Source organism: Malus sylvestris, chromosome 4 (assembly GCF_916048215.2).
Source record: "Malus sylvestris chromosome 4, drMalSylv7.2, whole genome shotgun sequence".
In the NCBI taxonomy this organism is placed as follows: domain Eukaryota; kingdom Viridiplantae; phylum Streptophyta; class Magnoliopsida; order Rosales; family Rosaceae; genus Malus; species Malus sylvestris.
In genome coordinates this window covers 26,555,326-26,579,601 of record NC_062263.1, presented here as the reverse complement: position 1 = coordinate 26,579,601, position 24,276 = coordinate 26,555,326, and the positions used below count along the sequence as shown (strand labels likewise).

The 24,276-nt window shown below is 37.2% G+C and overlaps 1 protein-coding gene and 1 pseudogene across 1 annotated transcript; both read left to right on the top strand.

Annotated features, from left to right (window-relative positions):
- Positions 1 to 2,627: 2,627 nt before the first annotated feature.
- Positions 2,628 to 6,562, top strand: LOC126619112 (aspartic proteinase-like). The gene is made up of 14 exons (XM_050287389.1): positions 2,628 to 2,793; positions 3,544 to 3,880; positions 3,963 to 4,023; positions 4,103 to 4,197; positions 4,306 to 4,418; positions 4,519 to 4,687; positions 4,786 to 4,825; positions 4,933 to 4,997; positions 5,084 to 5,197; positions 5,293 to 5,357; positions 5,651 to 5,807; positions 5,901 to 6,020; positions 6,161 to 6,249; positions 6,338 to 6,562. The coding sequence occupies exons 2-14, from the start codon at positions 3,557 to 3,559 to the stop codon at positions 6,420 to 6,422; spliced, it is 1,497 nt and encodes a 498-aa protein (XP_050143346.1). The 5' UTR covers positions 2,628 to 2,793; positions 3,544 to 3,556; the 3' UTR covers positions 6,423 to 6,562.
- Positions 6,563 to 17,955: 11,393 nt separating this feature from the next.
- Positions 17,956 to 21,863, top strand: LOC126618277 (aspartic proteinase-like; annotated as a pseudogene).
- Positions 21,864 to 24,276: the final 2,413 nt, after the last annotated feature.

The window sequence follows — 24,276 nt, the reverse complement described above, 5'->3', positions numbered from 1 at the left end:
CTTTAAAAAAATAATAATAAAAAAAAGATATGCATATGTTGAAGTCTCTTACCTAAGTTTTTCTCATGTCTTCGAATACGAATTATATATATGTATCTCATTCAATTGCCAGTGTGCATGTTGCTATAAAGTTCAATTAAATTGTTATTTTTTGGATAGATTTTTCAATATGTCAAGAACACGACCATTCACTTATATAATAACATATAACGTACTGCAACGTGTTCCGGACACATTAAAAATCTCTCAATTTTTATGGGTCATGAGGTTCTAAATCAACAACTATTTAGCTTAGTCAGCATAGAGAGAGAGAGAGAGAGAGAGAGAGAGAGAGAGAGAGAGAGAGAGATAAAGGTATCTATTACAAGAAACAAAAATTCGTTACATTAATATATTTTTGTTTGATTACTACCATCAATAGCTAATAACGTTGTCATGTCAAATAATTTGACATTATCTTATCTTAATTTTCATTACATACATTCAGCTTTAGTCAATGACTTAGACCAACATGTCAAATCGTAATTAATTATACAAATACGAGTTTCAAGCGTATTTCGTGTTTGCTCACTTCAACTCATCCGCACATCTAAAACCACATTTAAATGACATAATCCACACAAAGCAACTAATTAGTAAATGATTAGTACTAATTTTAGGACAATTGGGATTAACATTTCTGTGGAGTTCGTCGTATTATTTTTGCCATATTGTTTTTGCAGCTGAAATTCCGATGTCAATTTGCCAAAACTTGAAAGGAAACAATGTCCTTATTCGTCTTTACACTTTAGTGGGGGATCTGCAATTCTGCATCGCAAGTGGGACATGTAAATGGGGTTGCATAACGCATTTGGTTCGGGTTGGGTCCCAAATCTCTTTCAAAACTCGAGAAAATTTTCATTACAACGGGAATAATAGGGTATATTACATGTTTTTATACAAGTAGTGATAAATTTTATTTTTAAAATTATTAAATTTTTACACAATTTATATAGTGACAACTGGTGTACCATCTCGTGTTTCAGTCACAGGAAAAATCTCTTCCAAAACTGACAGTTTATTTATGGATGGTGGAACAACGGCAGCTTTGTGTACCACGTGTCACATTCTTACTATCTCCAATAATATGGGCTACTGACCCAAAATTAAAATTTATGGGCTGCAGGCAATCCATCTCTTTTTCTTCACGTGGAGACTGAGACATGTGTTGTAATTCTTTTGGGCTCATTTTTTGGTCATGAGTATAACTTCTTTATCAGTATAACCATCACTGTATGATACCATTTGGAGATAGGACTTGGATTGTCTGACCTCCCATTTCGGTGCCCTTCCCGTGCCCTCTTATTTTGTGTGGTCACGGTTAAGCCATGTTAACATTTTATATTGTTTTTTATATAAAAATAATAAAACAAAAAGAAATAGTAATATAAAACGTTGACGTGACTTAACCGTGACCACACAAACAGAAGGGCACGAGGAGGGCACCGAAATGAGAGGGTAGACAATCCAAGTCCTTGGAGATAAAGTACTATTCGGCACGTCAATTTCATTGTACATTTATGAAGAGCAACTTAGATATGTCGGGTACACCGTTACCCTATGCTGTTTCGGTATAATAATACAATATTATTTGTTAATTTCGCTTCACATGACGTCGTGTTCGGACACCACCACGATGGTGTACCATGTCCATCTACGCCCTTCTTCAATTTCTGTGTCGATTCCCCACATCAGACCTAAAAGTTAAGCAATTTACTATTGTAATAAGTCGAACAAAGTTAAACTATAAAACTAATCGACAATATGAGAAGTAGCTCCATTACTCATATAAGATTCATCATTTTTCTGATATATAAATTCATACTCTCAATAGTGTGCAATTTGACTCTTAATCCTTTAATTTGTTTGTTGTATTTCTCACCAAATTTTTTAGTTGTAGTTTGGAAATTGAAGATTGGTTGTTGAGTGTTATTTGCAAAAGGACAAGGATTTCAATTTTGATTCCCACACCCCCACCACCCTCCTTCTTGTCCACGTCTCGTTATCTATGAAACTTCTCGGTAGCTTCTCATCAGAAACAACTGCATGGCCATGCCCGTAGAAACGTACGTACTACCTTTCCTTCCACCCAAACTCTTTACTCGTCCTTTGAAATCCAGTTTTTTCACTTAATTTTTCTGCCTCTTTTTGTTTCAATCAGGTTATGATTAAATGATTGCTGACAACTTTCTTGCTTTAACTTTCATTTTCACTCGTCTCATTCTTTTTTTCACCTTGCAATGTTGCATGAGCACATTTATCAGTTATCTAATAAATAAACCAATGATGTCTTTTTTCGTTAAATATTGAAATTATGACATCGGTAGTCGAACGATCTTGAAATTGCTTTTAGTCCATGCCAAGGGAGAAAACATTGTTTGTAGAGCTAACCTGACCACATAATTGGCCGTTTGGATCCCTCACAAAATCATAAAATCCCTTATATTTTGGTCCTTTTCAACGCGCGCAAACTTATCCAGTGTGAGAGTTGCCATAATTCCGTAGCCCTCCCCTACCAAATTTATTTCTCCAAATTACAAATTAGCAGGGTACTGTTGATTTTCACGAGCATGGAAATGCGCGTGGCCTTGCGAGTAACCAATGGTGTTGTCTCTGTATGGACCACTATAAGAAGGAAAGTGATCTCCTACCATTGTGGATTACATTTTCATCTTCTGGATGCTTCTTCTTCTTCTTGGCTCATCATCCACCATCATAGCAGCTCCACTTCCTCCAAGCTAATTGCTAATCAAGGTTTGAGCACTAATCACTAAATCTTCATGATCATCGTGACCATCTACTTTAATTTGTGGGTTCTCAAGAACTAACCAAAATAATTAATCAAGTTATTTCATCAGTCACATGCGTAGTTCATGATTTCTTATGCATATATAGCAGTAGCATCTTGTGTAATGTTTTGCTCAGTTTCTCGAGATGGGGTTTTTCCTTTTGTTGATAAGGCGATATTCTATTCTAATTCAGGTGCAATATTATTTTATACCTCTTGACCAACTGGCCTAACTCGCGTATTTAGAGATAGGATCGTTTTGTATGTGTGTAATATTATCTTACAACAGAAGTGAAGTGATATGAATATAATTTCAGCTTCGAATTTTTACAAGTGATCTTTCTTACTTGGTCAGTAACCCTAGCTTGTTCTGCTTCTAAGTTCCTATTCTACTTACATTTTAGCTTACCCAAATGCAATTTACTTCTTGTTATAGCTAAACTCATTGAATTTGGAAATTATTTTCATACAAGCGATATTGGTGAGGGGATTTGAACACAAGAATTTGATGCAGGGTAAACACTTTTTAACCATTTAGTTGAAAGCCCTTTGAAAATGGAAATCTTAAAAACTCATCAACTCGCAACATGTTCTTTAACGACTTGAGTTACAGGCCTCTTGATGATCATAGTGATGGATATGGTGATTGATTCTTTAAGATGCATTGATTTTGGCCTTCTGCAACATCTTACTAATTGTAACTTTTTTTTCTACAGGAAGTCTGTAAACATGCGGCACAAACATCTCTTGGTGGCTCTCTACTTATGGGCCTTAATCTCTTCACTTCTTCCTGCTTCCTCCAATGCGCTAGTCAGAATTGGTCTGAAGAAGCGACCGTTGGATCTTCAAACCATCAAAGCTGCAAGGATAGCAAGGGAGGGAAAGCCTCAGGATTTGGGTAGTTCAGATGAAGATATCGTACCTCTGAAGAATTACTTGGATGCTCAGTACTATGGGGTGATTGGAATCGGCTCACCTCCTCAGAACTTCACTGTCATATTTGACACTGGAAGCTCCAATCTTTGGGTTCCTTCTTCAAAATGTTACTTCTCTGTAAGTTGTGCTTACTTTTAGCTTGTCATTTTCCATAATTTAGTTTGCAGAAAATCACGTATTGTTTCATAATTTTGTGCAGCTTGCGTGCTATTTCCACACTCGGTACAAGTCAAGCAAGTCCAGCACATATACCGCAATTGGTAAGCGTGGTATCAGTTTAAAGTTGTTTTGCTTTTGTGAAATGCAAGATCAGATTGTAATGGTTGCCTTGTGGTTCAGGGACGTCTGCTTCAATAACATATGGAAGCGGATCAATTTCCGGTTTCTTCAGTCAAGACAATGTTGAAGTTGGAGACCTTGTCGTCAAAAATCAAGTGGGGTTTTGCTTTTGTTTTGTTCTTGGTTTTCACTTTCAGATTCGGTTTCTATCGTGCCTAAGCTGCAATGATTGTAACCATTATTTACTGACTTTGTAAATGCAGGAGTTCATTGAGGCCACAAAAGAAGGCAGTCTCACATTCGTTATAGCAAAGTTTGATGGACTTCTTGGCCTTGGATTCCAAGAAATTTCTGTTGGGAATGCTACACCACTGTGGTACTTTAATGTTTTCCCTCTGAATAAATCTTAATTTAGATGTTTTCTCTCGAAAATCTACAGTTGCACAGATTATAGTTGATTATTCTTAATATTACAGGCAAACCATGTCAGAACAAGATCTTTTAAGCGATGATGTCTTCTCGTTCTGGCTTAACCGAGACACAAATTCAGATGTAGGAGGTGAACTTGTTTTCGGCGGAGTGGACTCAAATCATTACAAAGGGAAGCATACCTATGTTCCAGTTACTAAAAAGGGTTACTGGCAGGTGACTAAAATTATGTTTTAAAACTCTGTGTATCTTATTTTGTTACGTATTCTTGTAGTTAGAAATCTGATAAGTAAACACATGTTCTTTGTTTTCAGTTCGAAATGGGTGATCTTATAATCGGTAACCAGTCAACGGGTGAGTCAGTAGCAGTTTGATCATAAAAATTTCCCATCTATTAGTTTTGGAGGAGAAACTTAGCAGTATTTTTCTTGTCGTTGATTGTTCTTGTTGTCCGATTTTAGGTGAATGTGAGGGGGGTTGTGCTGCTATTGTGGATTCAGGAACGTCCTTGCTCACTGGCCCAACAGTATGTGCTTCCATCTTTGTCTTCTATAGCTTAATTTTCGAAAATACTCGAGGCTTGGTTTTATATTTGTTGTTTTTGTTTTCCAGACTACTGTGACAGTGCTTAACCATGCTATCGGAGCTGAAGGAGTAGTGAGTGCAGAATGTAAGACAGTCGTGTCTCAGTACGGAGACCTGATATGGGATCTTCTGATATCAGGGGTAAGTTGCTTTTTATCCTTAACTTCTTGTGATTTAAGGTTTAAGGATTACCGAAGGTCAGATTTAAGGATCATATCATTGTCTGCAATCTGCAGGCACAACCTGGCCAAGTTTGTAAGCAGCTTGGTTTATGTATTTTCAATGGGTCTAAGTATGTGAGGTTAGTATACTCTTCATAGTTTAAATTATATCCCTTGTTTTCCATGTTTCGCGATAATCTTCTGATCCCGTTGGCTGTACACGCATTTTAAACTATGTTATGCAATTTTTACAGAAAATTCTTAGGGAAAAAAGCTTTTTCTTGGTTAAGTACACCAGAAAAGCCGGAACTTGTTATATCAACAGGGTTTGGATGAAGGGTTTTGACAGGAAACCCTTCATCTGGATCTGCATACACATATAACGCACTTTGACACAATACATCTTTTAATGGTGAAACCGAATTTTGGGCAGCACGGGGATTGAAACAGTAGTTGAGAAGGAAGGCAAGGAGGGATCATCTGTCGGCAACGGTGCTTTGTGCACAGCTTGTGAGATGGCTGTTGTTTGGGCTCAGAATCAGCTGAAACAAAAAGGAACAAAAGAGAAAGTGCTTAGCTACATTAGTGAGGTGAGTATGAATTGCTAAGAAGCCAAAATTTGGAATAAATTTGCGAGTTGTATTTTTTGTAATGAGTTTTGGTTTCGTTGTCAATTGTAACAGCTTTGCGATAGCCTCCCAAGTCCAGCAGGAGAATCAATAGTCGAGTGCAGTAGCCTTTCGAGCATGCCAAACGTTACCTTCACCATCGGAGATAAACCTTTCGTTCTCACTCCCGACCAGGTTAGATTTCGACGGTCCTACAGATTTTCCTCCTGTAATTGATGCTTTCTTGCGCTAGTAACATAATCACAGACTTGGAGCTGTTATCGGAGAACTAATTATTGGTTTAACTCTGCAACCATTTCCCATGTTTTCTGCAGTATGTTCTGAAAACTGGCGAAGGCGTCGCTGAAGTCTGTATCAGCGGGTTTACAGCTTATGATATCCCTCCTCCAACCGGTCCTCTGTGGTATGTTAGCATAAACCTTTACCAATTATCCAGCTTAACTTCATTTTCATTAGGGGTTTATGTCTTAGCTGACACTATGTGCCTGCAGGATTCTCGGAGATGTATTCATGGGGGCGTACCACACTGTTTTCGACTTTGGTGACCTTCAAGTTGGATTTGCCGAAGCTGCCTAATGCCGTACCGTTCTGGTTCTGTGTATCTTGTTAGCTTCAGAAACTTATAAGTTGGAGATTTGTTTCAGATCAAAATATTGTCATGTAATCCGACTCCGATGCTTTGGTAACTTAGTAATGTACATACGGATTTTATCTAATCTCGTTTTCTATTTTCGTAAATCCATTTTTTGCTTCGATTCAATATATTTGATTTTGAAAAGTACAAGAATAAACAATCGTTACAAACCAATCGTTCATAGGCATCGATGTTTTTAACTCCGATTGGTCGTACCCAGTGCACAAGGCTCCCGCTTTACGCAGGGTCTGGAAGAGGTGAATGTCGGCTAGCCTTACCCCCGTTTATGAAGAGGCTGCTCCCAAGTCTCGAACCCGAGACCTACCGTTCATGGGCGAAGACACTTGCCATCACACCAAGTGCGACATCTTTTAACTCTGATTGATCGTACCCAGTGCACAAGGCTATAAAAATGATCTTACATCTCAAGCAACACAATTGCGTATAACTGGTGTCGTAGGCCACATAAACTACATAAGGAAGCAACGGAAGCTTTATAAGGTACAGAGCCGATGGCAGGTACTGTCGCACCAGTCTTCATCGCTTTCATTGCCAAATACTGAGGCCACGGCAACTTTCGGCTTCTTTGCATCACTACCAAACGAGATCTGTAAAATGGGAGAAAAGTACCAATATGCTAATGAAGGATCGCCTTGATAACAAATGTTACAATCAAACTGCCATGAGATAAAATGAGTACATTGTAATTATTCGAGTAAATTGTAGCAACGGTCTCTTAACTTTAACTCAATTGGAGCAATGATCCCTCAACTAAAAAATCATTACCATTGGTCTTTCAACTCATCAAAACATGCAGCTATGGTCCCTCAATTAAAAATTCATTACCATTGGTCCATCAACTTTAATTCAACTGGAGAAATGGTCCATCAACTTTAATTCAACTAGAGAAATGGTCCCTCAACTTTAACCCAATTGGAGCATTGGTTCCTCAAACTTTAACCCAATTTTAGCAATGGTCATTCCATCATAACTCATTTTGACAAAATTTTGACGAAGTTGACGAAAAAGACCATAGCTACACATTGATGAGTTGAGGGACAAATGGTAATGGCTTAATGAGGGATCATTACTCCAATTTAATTAAAGTTAAGGGATCATTGCTACAATTTACTCAAATTATTTTGTCAAAGTTCAGAGTGCGATATGCAGAGTTCCCGGTCAAAAGTGTTGACGGTGGCAGTAATACTTTAAGTCTTAGAGCCAAGCAATGAAAGCAAACAAAAGATATCTAAAATAACCACCATAAATCACCTTCCTCTTAAATCAAACTCATCTTTAACATGAACAGTTCAATTAATACGCGTACCGCTGGTTTGGTATTGCTGTGCTTTGAAAAAAAGCTGCTGTGAGAATAAGCGACTGTGAAATAAATCAGCAGAGTGTTTGGTAAACTTTTTTGTAAAAGTGCTTTTAAAAAAAAACAGTCTAATAATGGGTCTTTTCATTAAAAGAGCATTGTAGCTCCATGTGCTTTGAAAAAAAGCCAGTTTTCCAAAGCTGCAATTAGCAGCTTCAGCTTTTTCCTTTGATTTCAGCTTATTCTCACAGCAGCTTCCAAAATAAGCCATTTTTTTTAGTTTACCAAACACCTAAAACCCTTACAGCTTTTTTTCATGAGTGCTTTTTTTTTAAGCACCTCACTCCCAAACCACCCCTTAGAGGTGCCACCTTTAGAAGAAAACCCAAATTTCAAAGCCTTCCGTTGATCCTGATCTGCAAGTGTAGTAGCACTGTTCAGTTCAGGGGAAAATGCAGGAAATTCTCAAGACATTCGAAAGTTGGTGGTCCTATCCCCGTCGAAAGACACGCATATATGCTATATGCTGCCTTCTGCTTTTAAATTTGGGTTTCAGAAAAAGTAAAGCATCAACTTCAAACACGCACACACAAACAAACTTAAGTCATTGTGAATTTGTGATCATATGAGCTCAAGTGAGCTTCAAACTTAAGTAAAAAAAAACTGCAGGAAATGCTCCAGACCTTCGAAAGTTGATGGTCCTATCCCCGTCAAAAGACACGCATATATGCTATATGCTGCCTTCTGCTATTAAATTGGGTTTCATAAAGCATCGACCTCAATAGTATCTATAACTTAATACTTACTAGCAATTAAGATCAAAGACATACCTCCCGCTTGTTTGCACTTTCCTCAGTCTCTTCTATTTCAACATCAAGTTTTTTTCTCTGGATATTTTCTTCTGCTGTATAATAATCATCTTCCTCTTGTTTTACAACTCCTAATTTTGGGTCTCTAATCCCAGAACACGAGTATCAAACAATCACCAATTTGGATGATTTTTTGTAGGAGAGATATTTGAATGAAGATTAATAAATTGACTGGTTTGATCGTGATCTTATTCGATCAAGATACGTTATTCGCAAATGGAGATATTTGCATCCCCACATAGGGTGGATGCAAATGGGGATAAGTGCATCCCTCACAAGATTAATAAATTGAACGGTTCCAATCCTACATGCCAAATGATGCACCATGCTTTTATAATTGAACTGAAATTGATGACCTATGAAATTTAGGTATATTAAAAGGTAGAGGTGAACGCTTTTTCAATTTTTTTTTTTTTTCGGAATTAGAGTAGGATTATAAGGGATGTATTTCCTTTATAAGTAACTCATTTTCTACCTTCAAGTTGAACATAAGTTTTTCATTTCTTCCTTCAACATATGACCCGTTCCCATCCAAATTTAGAGACCAAACAAGCCGCAAAATTAAATTATTCCCAAACTGAAGGATCAATAAACAAAGGCTGAGTGCTTTCATAATTTTGTGAAATTGAACCAAAAACCATATCTAAGAATCTTGTGAAGATAATCAAATAATAAGAAACCCCAAACTAATATATCAAAAAAGGGGAGAAAAGTTGTCACTTAACTAACAAATCAAAACATTAGCACATTAGAAATTGAAAGCATTTGATTAGGCATTAAAACTACTCGACTAGACCAGAAATTACTCGAGAAAATTTAGGTGCAACTGGGATACCTGCTCTATTTTTGACTTTTTTTGGAGTAGTCTAACAAGCAAGTAATAAAAAGTTGCTGGTGTGTATATATATATATCCTGCCTAACTTTTGTGTGGCACTCATATATTTGCCAAATCCACTATTTTGTTTGCTTAATCAAGAATTAACGTGTGAACAATTACTTAACAATTTCGCACTTTGAAAATGAAGCATCAATGGGATTACAACTTGCAAAGAAACCATCAATACTTTAATGACATGAAAAGCATGGTAGGGGTTATGTTGCCTACAATTATTTGGAATCTTCAGTTCCCCGAATAGGGGTTGTGGTTTCTTCCGCACAAATTGTTATACTTGGTACATGCTTTAATTTTGTCCTCAAATTGCATTTTACTTTAGGTAAAATCAGGGCCGGGCCAGGCCGCTGGCAGGACGACCGTCTGGGACCCAAAATAATTGGGGGTACCAAAATTATTAGGGTAGTATATTTATATATGTTTTCATAAGAGTATAAATTTATAAAATTTGGTTCAATGACAAAGAAATTTAACTAGAATTGGTGGTTTTGTTGTTTGAAATTAATGATGAGGTTTTGGGTTCAAAACTCTATGTGTACTTATTTACTTTTCAATTTTTACAAATTTCTTCTCATAAGAGTATAAATATATAAAATTTGGCTAAATGATCAAGAAGTTTAATTAGAATCAATGGTTTTTGTTGTTTAAAATTAACGAGAGGTCCTAAGTTCGAAATAATAAGTGCATGTTTATTCTTTTCAATTTTTATGAATTTTTGTTTGGTTGTTAATTTATTTTTAATTAGTAGCTAGTAGCTATGTGGGTTGTTATTTTTAAACATTTGTTCCAATTCAAGTCTAATATTCAATGAAGAGTAATGTGTGACAGCCCGTCCTGGATTATTCGTATCGGTGGTGTGGAAAGACTAAAGTACCCTTAGACGTTGTGTAGTAGTGTGGTTTAAGTTTGGATTTTATACTAAGCTAGTTAGTTCCTAAGTTTTTGGAACTTAAAGTTAGTGGTTTTGTTGTGTTAGTAAACCAAAGTTGGACCACACATACACACACACCCAAGCTCCCGTTGAACTTTCTATCTCATTCCCTCTCGGTTTTTCTCCATTTTCCATACAACCGTACGGACAACTCCTACCCTAGCTATCCATTCACGGATCGGAGTTTTGGAAGTTGTTTTCTTGCCCTTTGCAACCTTAGGAGTTGATCTTTAGCATTGGTTGGACGTGAAGACCTCATTTTCCCAAGAACCAGAGAACCCAGTTTTGGGTTACTATTCATGCAGTCGTGATCGTGGAAGTTTTAGTGAATTTTAAGGTTCTAGGAAGCTTTAGGACGTCTTCACGAAGCTCGGGAAGAAAGTTGGAGTGTTTTGGAAGGCAGGAAGTTCCAGTTTGCGAGTTTCAAATTTTGATTGGATTATCGAGGTTTCCCCGGTGAGATTCCGTGGGTTCAAGGCTTGAAAGTGGTAAGATTGTGTTCTACTCACTCTAAGCTTCATTTTGGTACAAATTTCATGAATTTTGGTTAAGAAATGAAGAAGATATGAAGGTTTCAATATTTTCCAGAAACCGGCGATCACAGCGGTCCCGACGACGGTCTCTGGCGAACCAGAGAAGACAAAGGGGAATATTCCGTCAAGTTTGACGGAATATTCTAACGGTGTCAGGTAACGCCGTTAATTTATGTTAAGGTTTTAACGGAATATTCCTAACGGTAGTTAAGTTTCCGTCAGGGTTGGCCGGGCGTGGGGGAGCGTCTGGCCTTGCCTTGGCCGGCGCGTGGGTGGTCGGAAATTTTTTCTAAAAATATGGGGATGTTCGTGGTGTTGAGTAGATCACGTTGGTATATTCAAACACCCAATTTGAGCATTGTATGAGAAGTATTTCCTAGTTTTGTGTATGTGCTTTAAATAACGTTTATTTAGTTATTTCGCATATAGGTGAGACCTATCTGGAGGATAAGCGCCATCAATCGAGGCTCGGGGGCTACGACCCTTTGACATATCAGTGAGTGGGCTTTTGGTTTTCCGCATATACCTATATACTTGAGATTTTTCCCAGAAAATGAATTTAAATGATTATACGTTTTGAAATGTCATGCAAAGTATCTGCCTATTTTATTTATGCATTAATAGTTGCATATATTTAGAATTGGTGTTGCGGACGCACAGGTAAGTGCCAGGTAAGTTCCTAAATTAAAGATATGAGATTGCTTCAGTTATGTGAGATATGATGTGATGTATTGAGAGCTCATAAACCTGCACCCCGGTGTTAGTGCTCCCGCCCAGAGTTAGGGCATAGTCCTTCATGTGATGTTCACCTCCTGCACCATATGCTCACCTTGGATCCAAGTTAGGTGCACATGCTTGTCGTACAAACCACTTTAGGTGGTTCCGACTCGTAGATGACCTGCGATCATTCGCACAGTCTTCACGTGATCGTAATACTAGAGCATATTTGTTTTACACCTAGTCCTGTCGTACAAACCACTTTAGGTGGTTTCGACTTGTGTGCAGGATTTGATATGATTGAGATTGGTTATGAGCCATAGACTCAGCCATGCAGGTCACGTAGGTGGATTCAGCTGATATGATATATGGCATTGATACCTTTTAACGGGATTACTTCTAGCATTTCATTGAAATACTTTGGCATGATATATTTTTATGGATTTGCATCCTGAGCATGATTTCTGTTATAGCATATATTATTTTATGGGAAACTATACAGGTTTTACGGCGAGGGGTTAGCGCTTTTGATAAATGAAATGATTTTGAAAAGCTTTGTTTTTGCCCACTCACACTTTCTGTTTTGCGCCCCTCCAGGTCTTAAGTAGAAGTGCTTTGGTGGCTCACGGGGATTTCGACGGTGGTTCTAACAGAACATCACAAATGTAGGATCACCTTTGGGTGTTGTATGATTAGTATTTGTCATGCTGGACTGCACTTAGGCTATTTAGACTCTAATTGTGTATTTCACACTTAATATCACTCTAGCACCTTATTTTAGCCAGTACTCTTAGTAGTTTGGTTTTTATTCTCTCGTATTTCTCTATATCAATTTTGCTTCCGCACTGTGCACATGGCTACGTCACCCTCACGTGACGGCCAACATGCCTCGATCTAAGTCAGGGTGTGTCAAATGCGTTGACCAAATTTTTAGACCAAATTTGCAAATCATATGACGTGTCATCAAAAAGTTTAATTTAGTACCCAATTATTACTTATACATATCAATTATTATTTTTTTAGTCCCATATTGACAATGTTAGTAAATAAGAAAAAACACCTCATGATTTATACAAAAAATACTTTAAAAGTTCAGATGGAAAACAAAATTCATATCTATCTACTTGTAAACCCAGAGTTTTTTTGTTTCCTTCTTACGATACAAAATAAATTAGTTTTTATGTATTTCTAAATTATTAAGTTTTAAGTGATTTTCTAAGTATAATTTTATTGATGTCTTACGTATGAAAACAAATATTTTTCTTATATAAAGTGAGGGCACAATTTTTGACGTCGCCTCGGGCCACAAAAATCTCTAGACTGGCCCTAGGTAAAATATGTAGTAAAATGTGCGCTAATCCGAAGCTAATCAAATAAAACTATACATCTATCACATAAAAGTAGGTCACATCCAAAAAACAGGTCAGGTTTGGCTGATCATCATTGCTAATTAAATGATTTGGAAAATGAAAAGAGTAGAAAGGTTAACAATGAACTTCAGGAGGTATATCACTATTTAAAAGATTTATCTGTAAATTTTAATGCAATCTTCATAGTAATACTTTTTTTTAATTCTTGTGAGGAAGATAATTTAAACTCGAGTGAATAAGGAAGCTATCACATCCCGCTCTAGCAACATCTGCTGTTTCCATGACAGTTCTTCGAAAAATCAAATGACAATAATTGTATGAGTCTGCTTTGGTCAGTTGAGAAAGACAATAATTCTATGAGTCTGTTTTGGTCAATTGAGAAAGTAGAGGACCACAGTATATGTAATAGTTCATTAATTGTTCATATTTTGATATATCGTATCTATTGTGAAATTTTCATTCGAAATAAACTGTGCAAATTGTTATATGTTATATACCTGTTATTTGATTGGTCTTAACAGTTTAGACATGTGAACCGAAAACTTACAAATGCTCCAATGAGAAAATACGATTATGAGACAAACTCATGGTAAAAGGGGTAAAGGAAGACTTGCAAAGGGACTTTGAGAAAAAAACATGGAGTACTTGGAGATAATATAAAACTTGTCGAGTGCAGTGACGTTCTAAGATTTATACAAGCTACTCCATTTAATGGTGTTGTAGAATTTCTCTATAATCCAATGTTGTTTCTATGATACTTTTAATACTAAATAGTTTCTCCAAGATCCACGGAAATATATATAAACATGTCTGGGAGGGGGAAGGGTTGAATGTGGATCCTCTTGGACATAAAATTTCTTGATATGGTATGAGAAAATCAAACAACCAACTAAGCAACAAGTAAACAAAATCAAATGACCTATTTTGACAAGAAAAGTGCATGCAGGTAGTTGGAGACGTTTTCGTAAATAATTCTCTATATTATTTTCAAAAACATTTACACAAAGCAACTTAAATATTGAAAGATGACTTCTAAATGTTCATACTTTTCATATTGAATAATAATTTTTATAATATCATGAGAACACTTTCGGAGAGAAAATATAACCGAGTTTATTTTGGTTATTGTTATAAGAAGCACAAGTAGTCATGAAAAATAATCAGCGGAACCAAATATAACTGATGTTGGCATATGTCACTTTATTGCAATGACGGAAAATAATCATAACAATACTCTAGTATGAGTTCGATTCCCACCAATTTCTCTTTCTTTTAGAAATTAACTATTTCACTCATTAATGCTATTATTTCTATAAAAAAAAATATAACTGATGCGGTATTGTACGAAAGAGATATCGCCCGTAGTTGTGCAATGAATATTTAATTAATATATATGTTTGTAATATATAACCTACTCACGAACCACATCATGTAAGTACTAATTATCTGATGTGGAGACTACCCATGTGCTACTACATAGAATTTTTACCACCTGTGAAATTAAGGTAAAAAAATATTTAAAAATACCTACCCGAGAACAAGATTATCATAGTATAAAAAAGCTCAAAACCCTAAAATATTTACAAAATAACAAGGTTCTCATAGTAAAGAAAGCTCAATTAAAGTTGTTTTCTACAAGGATTGATATGAATAACTTGTATTTAAACCAACTGTTAATTAACTATTCAACACAATATTTAGAAAAGATTTGTAATTGTGAATTAAAGTAAAAGACAAACAATAAAAACAACTAAATTAACAAGGATTGAAATCGGCAATAAGAAAACAAATGTTTTTTAAAATCAAATGTAAAAGGCACTCGAGTTTAGCCGTCACCATCGACAATCCTACGTAGTTCTACAAATTATTTATGAATTACACATGCAAACTTTAAATGTTAGATTTTTGTAATGCATATTCCACTTGATGTGTTCAAGTTATAATGTACATCTAATATGCAACATGTCTGTGATGTTTAGATCAAATATAAACATGGAAGACTCATTAAGTTGTGTGAGAAACTTTTGAAAAATCATGCAACCCTTAAGAGCGTGATGTTTGCCTTAAGTGAGTTTACAATTATCAATCATAAGAAGCCCTATTCAATTCCATGGTGATGTTCCAACAAAAATTACATCAAATTTTTTTGTCTAAACATCCTAATAGTGATCACTCATCAAGACATGTAGATAGTTCAAACACGGTGATAATCATTTTTACATTCATCTCGTTGCCCTGAAATTCTTCAAATATCTTTTGTTACAGCTTAAAGGAGAGGGCTATATGAAATTAAAATTCCTCAAATGGCAAGTGAGATATTTTTTCCACAGTGTAGTTGTATTTTATGGTGTAAGAATCTGAAATTGTTGTCTGGAATGTGCTTTGAAAAATGTAAAGAAGGCTCTTATTCTAAAAATGTAAAGAAGGCTCTTATTCTATGTGGAACTTTGAAGGGTTAACCCTAGACAATCAATTATTCGATGCATATGAACCATCAAAAGGTACTCACCAGGGATCTTATAAAAGTGAAACTTACACAAGGTTAGTAAATAAGAAAAAACACCTCATGATTTAGACAAAAACACTTTAAAAGTTCAGATGGAAAACAAAACTCATATCTATCTACTTGTAAACCCAGAGTTTTTTTGTTTCCTTCTTACGATACAAAATAAATTAGTTTTTCTGTGTTTCTAAATTATTAAGTTTTAAGTGCTTTTCTAAGTATAATTTTATCGATGTCTTACATATGAAAACAAATATTTTTCTTATATAAAGTGAGGGCATATTTTTTGGCGTCGCTCCGGGCCACAAAAATCTCTAGATTGGCCCTGGGTAAAATACGTCGTAAAATGTGCGCTAATCCGAAGCTAATCAAATAAAACTATACATCTATCATAGAAAAGTAGGTCACATCTAAAAAACAGGTCAGGTTTGGCTGATCATCATTGCTAATTAAATGATTTGGAAGATGAAAAGAGTGGAAAGGTTAATAATGAACTTTAGGTGGAATATCACTATCTAAAAGATTTATCTATAAATTTTAATGCAATTTTCATAGTAGTACTTTTTTGTTTTCTTCTTGTGAGGAACTTGAGTGCATAAGGAAGCTAGCACATCCGGCTCTAGCAACATCTGCAGTTTCCATGGCAATTCTTCGAAAATGAAAGTTACAATAGAGGAAGCTAGCACATCCCGCTCTAGCAACATCTGCTTTGGTCAAATGAGAGATAATAATTCTAGGACTTGGATTGTCTGCCCTCCCATTTCGGTGCCCTCCCCGTGCCCTCCTGTTTTGTGTGGTCACGGTTAAGCCACGTCAACATTTTATATTACTATTTCTTTTTGTTTTATTATTTTTATAAAAATATAATATAAAATATTGACGTGACTTAACCGTGACCACACAAAACAGAAGGGTACGGGAGGCACCACAATTAGAGGGCAGACAATCAAAGTCCATAATTCTATGCGTGTTTCGGTCAATTGAGAAAATAGAGGACCGCAGTAAATGTACTTTCTACCTTTTTTTTTCTCTGGTCTTATCAACCATCCAAAATTGCTTCCTTAGCTGCAGTTTGAATCCTCCAAGATTCTCCACTAGGATCACCTCCTACTATAAATACACACCACCTTCCTAATAGTCACAACAAACCAAAGTGAGCATTAAGAACTTTCTTCATCTCACTTAAACCTTTGTGTTTAATTGTCTTTTCGTGTCGAAAAAGAGTTACGGCAGACAACAGGCAGAAGAAATCCTCCTTCTCATGCTTCAGCATGTTCAAATGGGGGAGGCCACGCGATTGCAGATGGGACGACATGATGGAGGATTCCTACATGAGTGCAAGGAGGGTTCGGCAGAGGGAGGAGGACAGAGGCCGGTTCGTGGCTGATCCCGGGATTGACAAGAAAGCTGCTGCTTACATAAACAGAATGCACAAGAAATTTGAATTAGAAACTGTGAAGCCAGATGGAAAGGCCTAATAAGAAAGGAAAACCATGGATGCCTGCATTACTTTTACTTAATGTACTATATGGTGTTTTTACTTATTTGTAAATCACTATAATAAATGTAGTATCTGTTTCTGTTATGCATTTTCTGTTATCTTAAGTTACAGATTTTTTACTACCATTCTGCCTATCTTTTTCATTCTTCTATCTTGGTTTTCAAAATCAATTAATTTATGTACAAAACTAATGGATATTGCCATAAACTTAATTATAAGCAGCATGAAGCTAGCGGAAGTTGTCAATGCTAATCATCGTCGAAGTTTTCTAGTGTTTTGTTGGAATCCCACATAGGTAGGTGAAAAGAAAACAATGGGGTTTAAATACGATTACTCCACACTAACTAATATCGAGGCATTTTGTGATAAAACCCCACATCTGATGGATCCGGCAGGTGGTAAAGTTGGGGACAATATCGATGTTGTTAGAGTGGGTCCCATAGACCCACTGATAAAAAAAAATCTAACATGGTATCAGAGTCAAGGTTCATGCGCCCTCTTAACGTAGAGTCAACCTCTAAGTTTTAATTGCCAATGAATCTTCACGTGTTAACCACTAAATGGAAAACCTCCGGTAACTTCAAGTTTTGCAGGACTTGATCCAAGGGGTGGGCAAACGGGTCTACGACTCGTGGGGCGAGGCGAGTCCACCCGATTCGAGGTGGGTACGGGGCGGGTAAAGATTTTGTAAACTCAAAATGGGGCGGGGTGGGCCGAGTCCATATAATTGGCGGGGGCGAGACGGGTCTTCTATCTCTGAAAAAAGGGCCCCCGGCCCGGACCGTTTCCACTCTCCATCATATGGGCTATCCACCGTTCCATTTCTAAACATTAAACATATCGACTCTCTCGGTCTCACCGCTCTCGAATTCCCAAGCCGAGACTCTCCCTTCTCTCAAATTTCGAAATCGAGCAAGTCTCTCTCTCCCGACTCCTGAATCACCTACTCGACGGCCTCACGAAGAAGGAGATCGGCGTCCTCGCCGACTGGGACAAAAAGTTCGAAGCTTACTGAGTCGACGACAACACCGAGACCATCACCGATTCACCATCGTCAGCCATCACCGTTGTCGCGACCAGCTCTACGCCACAGTTCTCTGAGTCTCTCCCACTCCTGAATCACCTACTCGACGACATCGAAGAACTCAGGTCCCAGACCATCACCGATTCACCATAGTCACCCATCACCGCTATCGAGGACACTGTCATCATCCTGCTAAACTTTATGTAATTTGTTAGTTAGGATTATTTTTGTTTATGTGAATTTCTAATATAAGGATTTAGAGTTTTTGAATTAGAATTTCCGTGAGTTTCTAGTAGATTCTGGAATACAGATACTGAACATTAATCCTTGCGAGTTCTGGGTTCTGTTCTGGGGGTTTTTTTTTGCTGTTTCTGTGCTGATTGCTGTTTCTTTTCAATTTTGATGTTTTGATCATTGTTTGGTTGGTTTTATCTGTGTGCATGATCAAAGGGGTTTGATTTGTTGTTTTTTGCATCTGGGTTTGCTTTGATTTGTTGCTTGCTACTGTGCAGCCTCTGTGCTGAGGAAGACGACCTCAACGAGGTCGTCCCTTCCGTGGCTGACAAAAAGAAAAATGCCTCTTTCGGGCCGTTTCAAACGAGCCTCTTGATGATCCTAACTGTGTTGATGGATATGGTGATTGATTCATTAAGATGCACTGATTTTGGCCTTCTGCAACATCTTACTAATTTGTAATTTTTTTTTCTACAGGAAGTCTGTAGACATGCGGCACAAACATCTCTTGGTGGCTCTCTACTTATGGGCCTTAATCTCTTCACTTCTTCCTGCTTCCTCCAATGGCCTAGTCAGAATTGGTCTGAAGAAGCGACCGTTGGATCTTCAAACCATCAAAGCTGGGACTGCAAGGGAGGGAAATCCTCGGGATTTGGGTAGTTCAGATGAAGATATCGTACCTCTGAAGAATTACTTGGATGCTCAACACTATGGGGTGATTGGAATCGGCTCACCTCCTCAGAACTTCACTGTCATATTTGACACTGGAAGCTCCAATCTTTGGGTTCCTTCTTCAAAATGTTACTTCTCTGTAAGTTGTGCTTACTTTTAGCTTGTCATTTTCCATAATTTAGTTTGCAGAAAATCACGTATTGTTTCATAATTTCGTGCAGCTTGCGTGCTATTTCCACACTCGGTACAAGTCAAGCAAGTCCAGCACACATACCGCAATTGGTAAGCATGGTATCAGTTTAAAGTTGTTTCCTTTTGTGAAATGCAAGATCAGATTGTAATGGTTGCCTTGTGGTTCAGGGACGTCTGCTTCAATAACATATGGAAGCGGATCAATTTCTGGTTTCTTCAGTCAAGATAATGTTGAAGTTGGAGACCTTGTCGTAAAAAATAAAGTGAGTTTTTGCTTTTGTTTTGTTCTTGGTTTTCACTTTCAGATTCGGTTTCTATCGTGCCTAAGCTGCAATGATTGTAAACATTATTTACTGACTTTGTACATGCAGGATTTCATTGAGGCCACAAAAGAAGGCAGTCTCACATTCGTTATAGCAAAGTTTGATGGACTTCATGGCCTTGGATTCCAAGAAATTTCTGTTGGGAATGCTACACCAGTGTGGTAATTTAATGTTTTCCCTCAGAATAAATCTTAATTTGTAGATTTTATTCTCTCGAAAATCTCCAGTGGCGCGGATTATAGTTGATTGATCTTAATATTACCAGCAAACCATGCCAGAACAAGGTCTTTTGAACAATGATGTCTTCTCGTTCTGGCTTAACCGAGACACAACTTCAGATGTAGGAGGTGAACTTGTTTTCAATGGAGTGGACTCAAATCATTACAAAGGGAAGCATACCTATGTTCCAGTTACTAAAAGGGGTTAATGGCAGGTGACTAAAATTATGTTTTTAAACTCTGTACATCTTATTTTGTTATATATTCTTATAGTTAGAAATCTGAAAAGCAAACACATCTTCTTCGTTTTCAGTTCGAAATGGGTGATCTTACAATCGGTAGTCAGTAGCACCGTGTTTTGTACCTTGTTTGATCGTAGAAAATTCCTATCTATTAGTTTTAGAGGAGAAACTTAACGGTATTTTTCTTGTTGTTGATTGTTCTTGTTTTCCGATTTTAGGTGTATGTGAGGGGGGTTGTGCTGCTATTGTGGATTCAGGAACGTCCTTGCTCACCGGCCCAACAGTATGTGCTTCCATCTTTGTCTACTATAGTTTAATGTTCGAAAATGCTCAAGGCTTGATTTTATATTTGCTACTTTTGTTTTCCAGACTGTTGTGACAGTACTTAAACATGCTATTGGAGTGAAGGAGTAGTGAGTGCAGAATGTAAGGCAGTCGTGTCTCAGTACGGAGACCTGATATGGGATTTTCTGATCTCAGGGGTAAGCTTTTTATCCTTCTTGTGATTTAAGGTTTAAGGATTACCGGAGGTCGGATTTAAGGATCATGCCATAGTCTTCAATCCGCAGGCACAGCCTGGCCAAGTTTGTAAGCAGCTTGGTTTATGTGTTTTCAATGGGGCTCAGTATGTTAGGTTAGTATACTCTTCATAGTTCAAATTATCTCTTTGTTTTCTATGTTTTGCGATAAGCTTCTGATCCGTCAGCCATACTTGCACCATAAAACTATGTTATGCAATTTTTACAGCATATTTTTAGGGAAAAAGCTTTTTCTTGGTTAAGTGCACCAGAAAAGCCGAAACTTGTTATATCAACAGGGTTTGGATGAAGGATTTTGACAGGAAACCCTTCATCCGGATTTTGGGCAGCACCAGGATTGAAACAATACATCTTTTAATGCATCTTTTAATGGTGAAACTGAATTTTGGGCAGCACCGGGATTGAAACAGTGGTTGAGAAGGAAAGCAAGGAGGGATCAGCTGTCGGCGACAGTGCTTTGTGCACAGCTTGTGAGATGGCTGTTGTCTGGGCTCAGAATCAGCTGAAACAGAAAGGAACAAAAGAGAAAGTACTTGGCTACATTAGTGAGGTATGAATTGCTAAGAAGCCAAAATTTGGAATAAATTTGCGAGTTGAATAACTTGTAATGAGTTTTGGTTTCAGTGTCAATTGTAACAGCTTTGTGAGAGCCTCCCAAGTCCAGCAGGAGAATCAATAGTCGAGTGCAATAGCCTTTCAAGCATGCCAAACGTTACCTTCACCATCGGAGATAAACCTTTCGTTCTCACTCCGGACCTGGTTTGATTTTGACAATCCTACAAATTTTCCTCTTGTAATTGATGCTTTCTTGCGCTAGTAACGTAATCACAGACATGGAGCTGTTTTCGGAGAACTAATTCTTGGTTAAACTCTGCAACCATTTTCCATGTTTTCTGCAGTATGTTCTGAAAACTGGTGAAGGCGTCGCTGAAGTCTCTATCAGCGGGTTTACAGCTTACGATGTCGCTCCTCCAACAGGTCCTCTCTGGTACTTTATCATTAACCTTAAACGATTATCCAGCTTCGATGCATTTTCATTAGGGTTTAGGTCCTAGCTGACACTGTGCCTGCAGGATTCTCGGAGATGTATTCATGGGGGCGTACCACACGGTGTTCGACATCGGAGACCTTCAAGTTGGATTTGCCGAAGCTGCCTAACAGCCGTACCGTTCTGGTTCTGTGTATCTTGTTAGCTTCAGAAACTCATAAGATGGAGATTTGTATCAGATCAAAATATTGTCATCACGTAATCCGACTCTGATGCTTTAGTAACTTAATAATGTATAAATGGATTTTGTCTGATATTTCGTTTTCTATTTTCGTAAATCCATTTTTCGCTTCGATTCATTTGAAAAAAATAAGAGAATAAACAATCGTTATTTGTAAGTCACTATAATAAAAGAAAAACTAATAAAAAGGGTTTGAAAACTTTGAGTTTTAACGATAAGGACAAAATAAAGGGTAAAGTGAATAGTATCAGAATTGACTTTTTAATGTAAAAATGTGGTTTTTAGTTAAAGTGAACAGTACCGGGAGTTTTTTGTTAAAGTTCTCTAATAATAAATGTAGCATTTATTTCAAGAATATGGTAAATATAAATAATTTCGAATAGTTCAAATGATAATTAAGTAAAAAACCCCAAATTAGTAAAAAAAGGCCTTGCTGAACCAGAAAAGTGCGCAATTAGTTAATAAATCAAAACATTAGTAGATATGAACAATTCAATTAGGCCGAGAGAACCAGGATTGAAGCAGAAAGTGTGAATTTCTGGCGAATGGAAGAACCGAAGATGCTCCGGATTCTAACCTTCTCTGTTTTCTGACCCTCTTCGACTGGTTTAACACACAGGTAATCATGATAACTGAAATTGGGGGTTCAATAGCCCAAGTACAAATGGGTCAACCCAATGGGCTGAACCGTCTGTTGATTTGGTGGGTTTTAGTGGAGACCACGCAGCCCAATTGACTTTGGTGACGTTGCTCGTTTGGTGTCTATCATTGAATTTGAACGAGTATCTAAGTTTAATTTCAAAGGTGTAACTTATCTTTTTGAATGATTAATCCATCTTGGATAATACTTGAATTTCATTTTGGGAGATGAGCTCATTACTCCATTTCAAATAACGTATCTTGATTGTACAAATTTTATAATCAGAACTATTTAATTTCTTAATTTTTATTTGAAGATCGTTCCTAAAAAATTTCATTTCAATTGGAGATGATTTAGTCATTCAAATCTATAAAACAAATTGACAATTCATGTACCAAGTAACATTTTCATGATTAAAGGATCTCCAATTTGGATGATTTTTTGTAGGAATGATATTTGAATAAAGATTAATAAATTGAACGGTTCGATCGTGATCTTATTCGGTCAAGATACGTTATTCACAAATGGAGATATGTGCATCCCCCACATAGGGTGGATGGAAATGGGGATAAGTGCATCACTCACAAGATTAATAAATTGAACGGTGCCAATCCTACATGCCAAACGATGACCCATGCTTTTATAATAAAACTGAAATGGATAACTATTAAATTTAGGTATATTAAAAGGTAGAGGTGAACGCTTTATCATTTTTTTTTCGGAATTAGAGTAGGATTAGAATGGATGTATTTCCTTTATAAGTGACACACCCCGACCTAGATCGAGGCATGCTGGCTGTCTTGTGAGGGTGACGTAGCCATGTGCATAGTGCGGAAAGACATTGATAAAACGAAATGCGAATAAGATTTAAGTGTGAATACACACAATCAGAGTATAGGTAGCCTAAGTGCAGTCCAACATGACAAATACTAATTATACAACACCTAAAGGTGGTCCTACATTAGTGATAATCTGTCAGAGCTGCCGTGACTTCCTCGTAAGCCACCAACAAGCACTCCTAACTAGAACCTGGAAGGGCGCAAAACAAAAGGTGTGAGTGGGCAAAAACAAAGCTTTTCAAAACCATTTCACTTATCAAAAGTAGTAACCCCTCGCTGTAAAACCTGTATAATTCCCAGAAAATAGCATACAAGTTTATATCTCAAAACCAAATTCGAAATAACAATTCCACAAATATACCATGTCAAATCTCAGCAAGAAATAAGTAAGCCAGGTGAAATTGACCAATATGAAATGGTATGCCAGCCGGAGTCACCTAACGCGACCTGTACGGCTGGATCTATAATTCATCAACTAGTTCTCTGCACACAAGTCAGAACCACCTAAAGTGGTCTGTACGACAGGCTGAGTGTAAATAAATACGCTTAAGTGCTACGGTCACGTAAAGGCTGTGCAAAGTATCGCAAGTCACCTACGAGTCGGAACCACCTAAAGTGGTCTGTACGACAGGTTAGCACCTGCTTTTGATCCAAGCTGAGCGTGTGGTGCGGGGGGTGAACGATCACGTGAATGCTAGGTCCTGTCCTCGGGCGGAGCACTAACACCGGGGTGCAGGATAATAAGCTCGAAATATATCTCATCACTATTATACTCACTACCATCACTACTATCAATATACTCATCTGAAGCTTACCTAAGCGTCCACAGTATCGAGCAACAATATATATAACCATACTAATGCACAATTAACATAGAGAGCATTTGACATGGTATTTCAAAATATCAAACCATTTAATTAAGTTTTCTGGGAAAAATACCTAGTGTGTGTGTATATATATATATATATATACTGAAAACCAAAAGCCCACTAATTGATATATAGAAGGG